General features: G+C 39.4%; 1 protein-coding gene across 2 annotated transcripts in view; it reads left to right on the top strand.

The window, feature by feature from the left end:
• FOCAD (focadhesin) overlaps positions 1-13,105 on the top strand; it is a 314,072-nt gene that overhangs the window by 148,534 nt on the left and 152,433 nt on the right. For both annotated transcript variants that reach the window (XM_059143295.1, XM_059143296.1), the window contains 4 exons: positions 1,681-1,785; positions 2,177-2,278; positions 2,800-2,930; positions 4,822-4,948. In XM_059143295.1, coding sequence (XP_058999278.1) covers positions 1,681-1,785; positions 2,177-2,278; positions 2,800-2,930; positions 4,822-4,948 — 465 coding nt within the window. The remainder of the gene's footprint in view (positions 1-1,680; positions 1,786-2,176; positions 2,279-2,799; positions 2,931-4,821; positions 4,949-13,105) is intronic.

The raw sequence follows: 13,105 nt of genomic DNA, 5'->3' as shown, positions 1-13,105 counted from the left end.
TTGCTCTTTTAAAATTGGGTTATTTGTCCTTTCATTATTGAGTTATGAGAATTCTTTACATATTCTGGATATGTATCCCTTATTAGACGATTTGTAAAAAAATTTTCCCCCATTTTGTGGGTTGTCTTTTCATTTTCTTTCTACTGTCCTTCGAAAGACAAGTACTTTGAATTTGAAGAAATATTTTTTTCTTCAGATGCACATGCTTTTGGTGTCATATCTAGGAAGGCTTTGCCTAATCTAAGGTCACAAAGATTTACTATTATATTTTCTTTAAGAGTTTGATAGTGTTAGCCTTTACATTTGGGTCTAAAATTTATTGTGAGTTAATTTTTATGTGTTGTGTGAGAAAGGGGCCCAGATCCATTCTTTTGTATGTGGATATCTAGTTGTTGAAATCCAGCACCATTTTTCAGGGACTCTTCTTTCTCCATTTTTCTTGGCATATTTATAAAAAATCAATAGAAGATGAATATAAGGATTTACTCCTAGACTCTGAGTTCTGTTTCACTTTTTTTTCATTGCATTATTTTTTTAAGATTTTATTTATTTATTTGTGTGAGAGAGAGAGAAAGAGAGAGAGCACACAAGAGAGGCAGGCAGAGGCAGAGAGAGAAGCAGGCTCCCTACTGAGCAAGAATCCTGATGTGACCTGAGCAGCGGCCTAACCAACTGAGCCATCCAGGTGCTTATCATTGATTTATATTTTTTTATTGTTACTGCTGCTACCACACATGTTTGATTACTGTAGCTTTGTAGTGAATTTTGAAATTGAGAAGTTTGAGTCTCAAACTTTGTTCTTTTTTAAGATTGTTTGGCTGTTTGGGATCCCTTACTTTTCCACACGATTTTTAGAATCAATTTTTCAATTCTGGCAAATAAGCCAGCTAGGATTTTGATGGGATTGTGCTGAATCTGTAGATCTATTTGGAAAACATTGCTGTCTTGGCAGTATTACGTTTTTTGATCCACAAATGAATTGCATTTCTCTTTTTATTGTGTTCGTAGAGGGATTGAAACGGACCCCTGGAGACGAATTTTTGTTCATTAACCACCCCCTTACAGTATAACTAATTTTACTTATTTCATGTTGGAATAACAATTTCACTGTACAGTTATTTGTTGTTTATATATCCTGTGTTTTAGCTTCTTATTTGAACTGTAGACTTCTTTGGAGCAGGATATATTTTAACTACTTTTGTATTTCTGAGAGTTAATGTCATGCTTGTTTAAGAAAACCTATTTTGGGGATGCCTGGGTGTCTCAGTCAGTTAAGCCTCTGCCTTCGGCTCAGGTCATGATCTCAGGGTCCTGGGATCGGGTCCTGCATCGGGCTTCTTGCTCATCGAGAAGCCTGCTTCTCTCTCCGCCTCTGCCTGCCATTCTGCCTGCTTGTGCACGCAGTCTTTCTCTCTCTCTCTCTGACAAATAAATAAATAAATAAGATCTTAAAAAAAAAAGAAAATTATTTTGATTGGTATTGGCAGGTCATTATAAAAGAGAGACTAGTAGTTGTACTATGAAATTACCGCTGACAACAAATGGCTAGCTAACATTCTTTTAAGTCTTCAAAGTTATATGTATTCCCATTATTCTTTTGAAGAAAAACAAAATAATGATTGCATTACAGATCTATTTCCTTTGAAGGCATAACAAATACATTCTTTACATTCATTTTAGGTACCGAATCTGATTCCGGTTTTAATGTTCAAATTGGGAAGACCGCTGGAACCCGTATTATATAATGACATCTTGTATACTTTACCTACACTTGGTGTTCACAAGGTTTGTATATTAAACAGTTTGCCTGGGGACAAATAAGAGAGTGAGGCATGCCTGATACATTGAATTTTGAGCCCTTAATTTTGCCATGACTGCTGTTTCTCTTGTTGGGCCAGAAGTATTTATTATGGTATTTTAAGAATTAATTCTTTGAAATCATATAATAGCCAGTTTTCCCCATTGGCTATTGTCTGAGATAAGGTCTTGTGCCCCCAGGTTTGCTAGCTAGCCCCTCCCCAAAACTGTCCCCTCACCTCTGAGAAGATGGGTTGTATTGTAGTTGGCTTCTGTTTCAGTCTTTATTCTGTGATAAGGGATTTTCACATTGTTGGGGTCACTTTGGGATTACCTACATTCACATTTGAGAAACCAAAGTTTCTTCAACATTTTCTAGGTGTGTATAGGACAAATTCTACGAGTGATCCAACTTCTTGGAACTACTCCACAACTAAGACCTGTCACTCTGCGCTTGTTGACATCTTTGTGGGAAAAGCAGGTAAGCTCAGGTGTACACTTGTGTATTAAACATGTCCCTTTCACCAAAGAAAATCAGTTTTGTCAGTGTGTGTGACAGTACTTTGATGCAGTAGGGTTTGGAGTGCCATCAGTGATTGCATTCAGAGATTTTGGTTTAGCGTGCTGCTTTTGATCTGTAATGCAGTTGGTGGTGATTGACTCTCAAAGAGAAATTGAGAATAGAAAAAAAGGTATTTCCTTAACTCTGAACTTTATTTTTCCATCTGCATGGAAAAAGTAATAGAAATATGGTTATACGTGATTAGTGCCTTTGTAATTAGGGTGAGATTCAGCCACCTTTTTCTTGTCTTATGAAATGAACAGTACATGGGTCTGTAAGAAAATCCCCAGCAATCACAAAAGCATTCTTCGCTGCTGATTAGAAGAAATGCTTTACAATTAGCAATGCAAATTGTGGGATTTGGAGGTAGAAATGCTGTGTAAAATAATTATTCAACTCCAGTTGGGAAATTATCTTTTTTTATGAAATTCCCTTCTTAGGATCGTGTCTACCCTGAATTGCAGCGTTTCATGGCCATGTCCGATGTGCCTTCTCTGTCTGTGGGCAAGGAAGTCCAGTGGGAAAAACTCATCGCCAAAGCAGCATCAATCAGAGACATATGTAAGCAAAGGTAAGATGCGCTTAATCCTTGGGAGTGGATATCATGATATATTCCTTTGCTCTTAATTTTTTTATTGTAAGGAAAAAACTAGGAATGATAGAGGGTATTTGGGTAAGAATAAATTAATTTTCAGTTCCAGTTTTCTGATTGTAGAACTTAGTAGGATTGGATAATAACTTTGAGAAGCAAGGATGTCTTTTTATTTCAGATCTAGCCTTGTATCTAGATTTATAGGAAATTCGTATCCTTTTCTGGATAATAATTCAATATTAAGATAAAAAAATGTGATGCTATGTTTTCTGGGTTTTTTTTTTGGGTATACAAATCCCTGAAACTTAAGCAGTGGACTATAACAAATTCTTCTTCTTCTTCTTTTTTTTAAAGATTTATTTATTCAATAATAAATAATAATAAAGTGAGAGGTCACAGGCAGAGGGAGAAGCAGGCTCCCTGCTGAGATGGGAACCTGATGCGGGACTTGATCCCAGGACCCTGAGATCATGACCTGAACTGAGGGCAGACGCTTAACCAACTGAGTCACCCAGGCATCCCTGTAGTCATCTATTCTTTTTTATATTTTCCCTGTATTATGCCTGATTGTTAAAGGGAGTTTGAATAGGGAAGATCTCATTTGTGACTCATTGTCTAGAATTAATTGCTAGAATTATTACAAAGAAGGCCTGATCTTTAATCCCCACATATGCTCTAAAGGTAAGGAAGACATGACGGTATTGGGGAAGTGACTCTGTCCGCTGTTGTAGATTTGGGATTATCCTGAAGCTGGTAATGTGGATGATTCTTGTTTCAAATCTGGGGTCAGGATGTATCCACTTCTCAGTAGTTCTGCCTCTTTTCTAAGTTCAGCCTTTTGGCAACGTCAACATAGCCTCACTGTACAAGTCACACACACATGAAACCCAAGACCTGGGCGTGTGGATTCTCTTGAGCTACTGGCGTGGACGACATTTTAGAGATGAAGGGTTATTAGCCGACATTTTGATTTTACACCCTTAAAGCTCAGCTTCAGGAGAAGTTAGATATCAGAGTAGGTCAGTCTGTTGATAACTTATTCCACCTCAAGGTCTGCCAACGTTTTCCAGTTTTGGAAAATGATTACTGTTTTCCAGACAGTGAAATGGTAGAATCCAGCCAGGCAAATTTCATCAGTTGGGAGTTTGTCAGTGGAAACTGTTCTGTAACACAGCAGTTATGAGGAAAGCCGGGGATGGACCTGAGCATTTCTTTGAGAAGTTCCGGTCCTTCTGGGGCTAGCACACTGCCTGCGGAAGAAAGAGAAGAAGGGAAGGAGGAGGAGTGAGTGAATCCAGGGTCGTGCTGCGGGGGTTCGTCAGTTACGATTCATATCCTTACTTTTATCATCAGCGTCGTTACTGTGATAGGTGTAACCACCTAGTCAGGTGTCACTGCCGTTACGGTGTCACCACCTGTCACTGCTGTAATAAATCATCTTCTCCTCTCCAATCCCTGCTTTTGTAGTCAGTGGATGGTACCAGAGCCCCCGGCAGGCAGGAATAGCTCTATCTTTACAGATAATCTCAATGAGGTAAGTCATTGAAACTTACCTCAGTCTCACCATTATTACAGACTTGAGTTTTTTCAATCCAGGCAATAGCATTTACAGTTTAGGGAGAAGACAGTTTGTTAGCAAGAGTCCTCTTGCTTGGATAATATTTCTTTATCAAAAATGAGCCTCACATTACAGCAGGAACGATGATGACACGAATCGTGGCAGAAAACATATGTTTGTATTTGCGGGTCAACATTTAATGGATGTAAGGGTAAAGAAAGCTCTAAAGCTTTTTGATCAGGCAAAAGTCCTGGGGTGGGGGAAGTGTGCTCTTCAGCTTTAATCTTGTTTCTAAACTATCCTTTCTCATAGGCCCTACCAGCATGGTGCAGATATGTTGGCAGCCGTTTCCCAGGTGTTGAACGAGTGCACCAAGCCTGATCAAGCCACTCCAGCAGCTTTGGTGCTCCAAGGTCTTCACGCGCTCTGCCAAGCGGAGGTAGGCTTTTTAACCTTATATTGGATCCTTTTGAAGAAAGTACTAACTGGATGCACCATACTTGTTACAAGGACATAAGTTTAGATTCAGTTAATCGAGTGCTGAATGTTCACTCCCCGAGAATTTGGTTAGGGAGTGAGTTTAGTCAGATTCTTTCTTGAAATATCTGGTTCCGCAGACGTTCTCCAGAGGCTAGAGACAACCACTCTGTTTTCCCTTGTTCTTTATTTCCTGTGTTATTTGCAACACGGGATAGTTATGCTTCTAGGAGAACTCGTGCGTAAATCTGCTTCTTAGGTTTGCGATTAGCATGCCATAGAAGCAGAGGAGGTGAAGAGATTGGCATACACCCGTGGCAACTTTATAGCCAGCAGAAATTATGGTTGGCTTGAAGACTGGCAAAGGATCCTTCTTTCCTAGTCACTAGTTTGGGTAGGATGGATTGATGTTAGACTTGCACCTCTAACCATTTTCTGAATTTGAGCCCATTCCCCAGTTGACGACTCAGCAGACAGAATCTTCAGTATTTTGGAGAAATGTGATAATGATGTCAAAGATCACTGATGACCCTAACCAAAGGTTTTGACACAGTGAGACATACTTACACAATTGGAGTCTTTTTGCGAAGGAGACTAAATGGAATTCTCTTAGTGTTGGCAATTATGGTTGGTACAATAATGAATGTAATGTTATAATAAAACAGGCAGTGACTGTACTCGTGTTTATATGCTCATGTTCTTGTGCTAAGTACTTTCCATTTATGCTCCTCATTAATTCGGCAGTATGGGGATTATAACGCCATTTTATAGATAAGGAAAATAGACCTTCGAGGGCGGTTGTTTACTCAGGATCTTGATATGAGACTGAACTTGATATGAGACTGCTCTTTTCTTTTCCTTTTTTTTTTTTTTTTTTTTTTTAAGATTTTATTTATTTGACAGCACAAGTAGGCAGGGAGGCAGGCCGAGAGAGAGAGGGGGAAGCAGGCTCCCTCCTGAGCAGAGAGCCCGATGTGGGGCATGATCCCAGGACCCTGGGATCATGACCTGAGCTGAAAGCAGAGGCTTAACCCACTGAGCCACCCAGGCGCCCTGAGACTGCTCTTTTGGGTAGATATTTCCTTTAGCAGAGAGTGAGCACCATCACTGTTCAGGAACCGGTATGTGCTGAGGGCTCTACCTCTAGAGTCTGGGCCCAGTGGTGGCAGAGCTGTTAGGGTCTCCTAGCAGAGGGCTGCTGCAGCAGGGGACAACTACACAAAACCAATGACTGTTGTTATTGCTTCCATTAGTCATCTGGAATTGGCGAGTGTCACTTGAATAATGATCTTGCTTTCCTAATAAAGAATTCTAAACCTCTTTTGGAAATGAGTTTTTAGTAGGAGCTTTGAGAGAAGAGAGAATTCTATACTTTCCCCTCCAAAGGGTGATCAGTGTTACCGTTTTGGAGGATTTCCTGGTCATTATTTTTTCTAAACAGGAATCAAGTCCTTTCCAAAATTAATCTTTTCTCCTCTAACAGATGGTAATTTTGTCTTACCGTGTCCGTAATTCCTTTGTGTTCTCCACCCGTCCTCTGCTGTTAACACGGCTCTGTTGCCTGTAGATGCTTATTAACTCATAAGAAATGCTCAGTGTGTGGTGCTGATTTTTCTCATTCCATTTTCTCTAAGATATCATTAACTGTAGTTAGTACTGGAGACATGAAAAATGTACCAGATGGCAGGAAGCATCTTTGTTTTTGGGCAGTTATAGAACTGTACCTGACATATACCAGTTTTTAGCTTCCTGTCCTTTGGTTAGTTTACTTAACCTCTGAGCATCTCGTTCTTTAAGTGAATGGAGAAGATTACCCCAAAACAAAAGAAACCTGGCATAATGTCTGCTGACATAGGTGCTCTTTAAATGTTGAGTTTGCTCCTGGAAAAGTGGTATGCTGTTGGATATACTGGTGCCATCAAGAAGGTTCTAAGTAGTTTTTTGTTTTTAATCTTGTCCCTAAAGTTTACATAATATAGAACAGTGACTTAACATCTTCCTATAGACGGTATCATGTCCTTTCAGCACCGAAGCTCTTGTTACTTCCTTCAATACTTAAAGGAGACAGTTGAGGATTGTTGAAGTCTAGTCCCCCAGTCCAAACTATTACCCAGAGGACTTTACTAAATATGATCTAAATCCGTTCAGGCTGCTGTAATACAACACAACATACACTGGGTAGCTTATTAGCAAACATTTCTTTCTCATGGTCTGGAGGTTTGTAAGTTTGAGCTCATGGTGCTGGTATATTCAGCATCTGGTGAGGGCCTCCTTCTTGGTTCTTAGATGGCCATCTTTGTAGATAGCTTCAACCTCACACAGCTTCAGGGGCAGGAGAGGTCTCTGGAGATTCTTTATAGGGTCACCAACCCCAGTCATGAAGGCTCTATCCTCTTAACCTAGTCATTCCCTAAAGATCCCAGCTCCTAAAACTCTCATCTTGAGAATTGTGATTTCAATATATAAATTTTGGAGGGGATGCAAGTGTTCCGCCCATGGCAGCCACTTTGCTTCTCACATTCCGTTGTCTTGTAGAGGAGTTAAGACATCATGTCTCTAGGTATTTTATTTAATGAGGCCTGTGTCTTATTTTGATACCTTAATATTCCTTCCTTTGCTTGGTTGAAGGCATTTCTCTTTTCTATTGTGTTTCTCTCCTTCCTCTTTTGTTTCTTTTCGTGTTATGAAATCCAAATCTTGTATGTTTTTTTTTTAAATCAAAAATTCACTTTTAAGGAGTGCCTGCGTAGCTCAGTCGGTTGAGCGTCTGACTATTTTTTTTTTTTTAAAGATTTTATTTATTTATTTGACAGAGATCACGAGTAGGCAGAGAGGCAGGCAGAGAGAGAGAGGAGGAAGCAGGCTCCTGCTGAGCAGACAGCCTGATGCGGGACTCGATCCCAGGACCCCGAGATCATGACCTGAGCCGAAGGCAGCGGCTTAACCCACTGAGCCACCCAGGCGCCCGAGCGTCTGACTCTTGGTTTCAGCTCAGGTCATGATCTCAGAGTCATGAGATCAAATTCCGAGTTGGGCTCTGCCCTCAGTGCAGAGTCTGCTTGACCCTCCCTCTGCTCCTCCCCTGCCCCGCTTGTGTTCGCATTCTCTCTCTCTCTCAAATAAGTAAGTAAGTATGTAAATAAATAAAACCTAAAAAAAAATGCCCTTGACAGGTTGCAAATGAAATAAATCCACTCTGTCTTTTGAACAAATAGAGGTACCGTTTTCAAATCCTTTTTGTATTAAGATGAGTATTAATAAATCATAAAGCAATACTGGCAGTCACTTAACTTCATTTTTTATAGAGAGTGCTTATTTTCTTGTCACTTATTTTTCATTTTTCTTTTCTAAGAGAATAAACTCACTGTTTTATTGACCCTTACCAGAGGTACTTAGTGTTATTTACCATCTTTTCCTCATAGATAGTACAAGTGTCCTGAGTTATGGAATTATTTTTTTTTCCCCTGAGTTGTGGAATTTGTTGAAATTGGCTGTATCACTGTTAATTTTGGCAATAGAAATACTCTTTTTTAAAAAAATTTTTTGGAATAGCTTTATGTTCATTTAAATAAGTAGGCATAATCTATTTCCCCTTGATGAATCTTGACGGTAGTAATTGATCCTTGTATTTTGTTTAAGCTGTTCCAAGCCTTTTTTGTATGTGTTCATTGTTTGTGAAGTTGCTGCTGTTATGTCCTGTGGTGTGTGTTAAAGTTGCAAAATACACTCAATTTGGTGGCTCTTGCCAAGACACATTTACTAATTTTGGGCTAATCTTTTTTTTTTTTTTTTTGCCAGCATGCTATCCATAGAAGCCAGTATGCATTCTTTGAGGCCATTTATTCTGTCTTCTAATTGATATCATGTGTGAAGCAATTGATGGTTGCCGAGAGTTTCAAGAATGAAAATATTCAGCACAGTTATAAATCTATTTCCCAGTAGCATTTGGTAGTAATTTGTCTATCCGCAGCTTTTTAGATCCTTAACTGTCAAATATAATTAAGAATATAGAAAGCTGGGGCGCCTGCGTGGCTCAGTCGTTAGGCATCTGCCTTTTGCTCAGGTCATGATCCTGGTGTCCTGGGATCAAGCCCCACATCAGGCTCCCTGCTCAGCGGGAAGCCTGCTTCTCCCTCTCCCACTCCCCCTGCTTGTGTTCCCTCTACTCTCTGTGTTTCTGTCAAAAAAAATAAATAAAATCTTAAAAAAAAAAAAAGAATATAGAAAGCCAAAAACAATGAAATTTTAAAAACCAATAAGGGAAAGAGTAAAATCAAATAATCCTATCTTTTAGAAAGTGCCTCATTTGGAAAACCATTTCAAATTGAATTTCTCTGGACTTTCCCATCCTTGCCTTTTGTAAGTAAGTAGAGCTCTTTTTTTAAAGGTCTATCCTGGATTCCTCAGTTTTAGAGTCACAATTATGAAATTCGTTTTTCTGGAGGGTTAAATTAAGCCTGCAATTCACCCTCCTTAATCACGTATCATGGCCTCCAATGAGAGATTGAACGGATGGATTCCATGTCATTGCCAACTCTATGAAGGTGAAGATTGTGTTTCCTGTGTGGGTTTCTTCGATGCTGCTTTACTAGACAAAAATGTAAGGGGAAATCCTAGGAATCTTGATGAACCTTAAAGATAAGAATGTAGTTTCCATTTTGGAACTGGAAAAGAAACTTACTCTTTTTTTTTTTTTTTAAGGTTTTATTTATTTATCTGACAGAGATCACAGGTAGGCAGAGAGGCAGGCAGAGAGAGAGGAGGAAACAGGCTCCCTGCTGAGCAGAGAGACTGATGCGGGGCTCTATCCCAGGACCCTGGGATCATGACCCAAGCTGAAGGCAGAGGTTTTAACCCACTGAGCCACCCAGGTGCCCCAAGAAACTTACTCTTAACACTATAGGTATATTGATTCAGGACTTCACACCTTTTCTTCTTTTTTAATTGGCCGAACTACTTTTTATAATTTACACCTAATATTTGGACATTTGGCGATATGGGGAATCATTTAATACTGGAGAAACAGTGGCTCTGGCAATTTAAGTAACTTTCCAAGGTCACATGACTCATAGGTGAAAGAGAAGGAAAGTAGATCCAGGACCCTCTCCAAGTCTGACTTTCTTTTGTTATTATGAGGCTTCTTTCCTTTGAAAAATATGAGCATGGAATGAAGTACTTTTATCTTCAAGCAGAGGGTTTGCCATTTTCAAAGGAAAATTGATAGTCTTGCATTATCTTTTCCATATTTTTTCCTATCAGCTTTCTCATCTCATTACTCTTTGCCTTAATTTTCTTCTTCTTCTTTTTTAAATATTTTATTTATTTATTTGACAGAGAGAGATCACAGTAGGCAGAGAGGCAGGCAGAGAGAGAGAGGAGGAAGCAAGCTCCCTGGTGAGCAGAGAGCCCGACGCGGGACTCGATCCCAGGACCCTGAGATCATGACCCGAGCCGAAGGCAGCGGCTTGACCCACTGAGCCACCCAGGCGCCCAATTTTCTTCTTCTTAAAAAAGACTTATTTATTTGAGAGCTCAAGGTTGCACACACGAGTGGGGGCGGGGGCCGAGGGAGAGAGAGAATCTTAAGCAGACTCCCTGCTGAGTACATAGCCCTACTCAGGTTTTGATCTCACAATCCTGAGATCATGACCTGAGCAGAAATCAAGAGTCGGTTGCCTAACTGACTACGGCATCCAGGTGCCCCGTTTCTTTTTCACTTAATATAAAGTTATGTCTCTGAAAACCAATATTCTCTCTCTTTAAAAAAAAAAAAAAGTTTTATTGGGATGCCTGGGTGGCTCAGTTGGTTAAGGGTCTGCCTTTGGCTCAGACCATGGATCCCAGGGGCCTGGGTTCAAGCCCCACCTCAGCCTCCTTGGTCAGAGGGGAGCTTGCTTCTCTCTTTGCATACCACTCCCCCTGCTTGTGCTCTCTCTCTCTGACAAATCAAGTATTTTTAAAAAAGTTTTATTAAGGTATAAATCACATACTATTTATTTTTATCGATTAAATGTTTACAATTTGATGGATTTTAGTACAAAATTCTACAGCCACCACTACAATCCGTTTTAGAACATTTTACCACCTCCACAGAAAGAACCTTGTACCCTTTAGCTGTCACCCCCCCAACCCTTCACATTTGCCCTAGCTCTAGACAACCACGAATCTACTTTCTGTCTCTATGGATTTGCCTGTTCCGGACAGTTTACATAAATGGAATCATACAGGGGCTTCTGGGTGGCTCAGTCATTAAGAGTCTGCCTTTGGCTCAGGTCACCATCCCAGAGTCTGGGGATGGAGACCCCATCAGGCTCCCTGCTCAGTGGGGAGTCTGCTTCTCCCTCTCGTACTTCCCCTGCTCTCTCTCTCTCTCTCTCTCTCTGTCAAATAAATAAATAAACAATTTTTAAAAAATGGAATCATACAATACATTGTTTTCTTTGTGACTGGCTTCTTTTACTTAATGTGTTTTCAAGGTTCATCCGTATTGTATCATGTATCAATACCTCATTTCTTTAATGGTTGGATAATATTCTACAGAGTAATTCTATGTTTTGTCCATTTTTTAAAAAAGATTTTATTTGACAGAAGTCGCAAGTAGGCAGAGAGGCAGGTGGGGGGTGGGGAGCAGGCTCCCTGCTGAGCAGAGAGCCCGATGTGGGGCTCGATCCCAGGACCCTGGGATCATGACCTGAGCTGAAAGCAGAGGCTTTAACCCACTGAGCCACCCAGGTGCCCCCGTTTTGTCCATTATTAGTTAACATTCAGGGTTTTTCCCTTCTTTTTGTCTGTTATGAATAATGCTGCTGTGAACATTGGTGTACAGATTTTGGCATAGACCTAGGTTTTCATTTTGGGGAGGTATGCACCTAGGAATGGAATTGCCAGGTCACATGCTTATTCTGTGTTTAACCATTGAAGAAATTGCTGGACTGTTTTCCAAAGTGCCTGTACCATTTTGCATTCCCATCAGCAGTGTATGAAGATTCTAATTTCTCTTCATCCTTAGCAACACTTCTTCTTAGCTGCCCTTCCTTTTTTCCTAACTGTAACCATCCTAGTGAGTGTGAAATGTATCTCTCCTAAGGCTTTGATTTGTGTTTCCCTGATGACTGATGGTAGTGAGCATCTTTCCTTGTGTTTCTTGGCCACTTCTGTATCTTTTTGGAGAAATATCTACTGTGATCCTTTGAATAGTCTCTTCTTCATAGCTTTTAACTCGCCTTGTCAGCCAAGTTACATTTTGTTCCTGTAGGAATGATTAGTAAAACAGTTTTGTTCTCATACATCAAAGTAAAGGACACTGGGAAATCATGAGCTTTTTTATGGGCCTTTGAGTACAGAGCTTATTAAACCATGTGAAATATCAGATAAAGACTCATAAATTCCATTTTACCATTTGTTCCCTTTGTCCACATATTACATTTTCTTTATTTTTAATGAAGTTAGCTGGATGTTTTCATTTCAGTTTATGAAAAACTATTAGAGATGTTTTAGTAATAGTATTAGTAAGCATCTGTTGTTTTACTGAGTGTTTTCTATATAGTAACCACTATATATTACAGTCACTATTATCTCATTTAATCTTACTTAAAGAAACCCTCTACCTAAAAGGTACTATTGTCTTCTGGGAAGCTAACAGTAGTTAAATTAATTGCCCAAGGTCATATGGCTAACTTGTGGTAGAGTCAGAATTCAAACCCAGGTCTGGCTCAATTCAAAGTCTCTGTCTTAGTCACTTTTTTAAAAAAGCCTAGCTTTGTTGAGAGATAATTCACAAATGACCACTATGTGTTTTTGTTAGTCATGTTTGTGTTCAGTTGACTTAGTTATTGTGTGATATTATTGGAGAGATTGTTTTGTGAGCATGACATTTGGACTTATTTCCCACACTTCTTCTCTACTTCCTTTGTGATTGGTTTACTGCAGGAGTTTATATAATTTAGCATTCACATAAAGAATTGAAAGAGATGTTTTGAGCTAAACTAGATTAATTTTTAGTGTTTTTACTGGTGAAAAATTAGATTTTATAATTTAAAGATGTGTTGAATGTTTTTATATCACTTTTAAAGACATTTGGTTTTTATAGTATCACATTTACTTTGAATATTGAAAAAAA

This window comes from Mustela lutreola, chromosome 12, assembly GCF_030435805.1.
Source record: "Mustela lutreola isolate mMusLut2 chromosome 12, mMusLut2.pri, whole genome shotgun sequence".
In the NCBI taxonomy this organism is placed as follows: domain Eukaryota; kingdom Metazoa; phylum Chordata; class Mammalia; order Carnivora; family Mustelidae; genus Mustela; species Mustela lutreola.
Note: the sequence above shows the minus strand (reverse complement) of the source record. Positions and strands in the feature narration are given on the sequence as shown.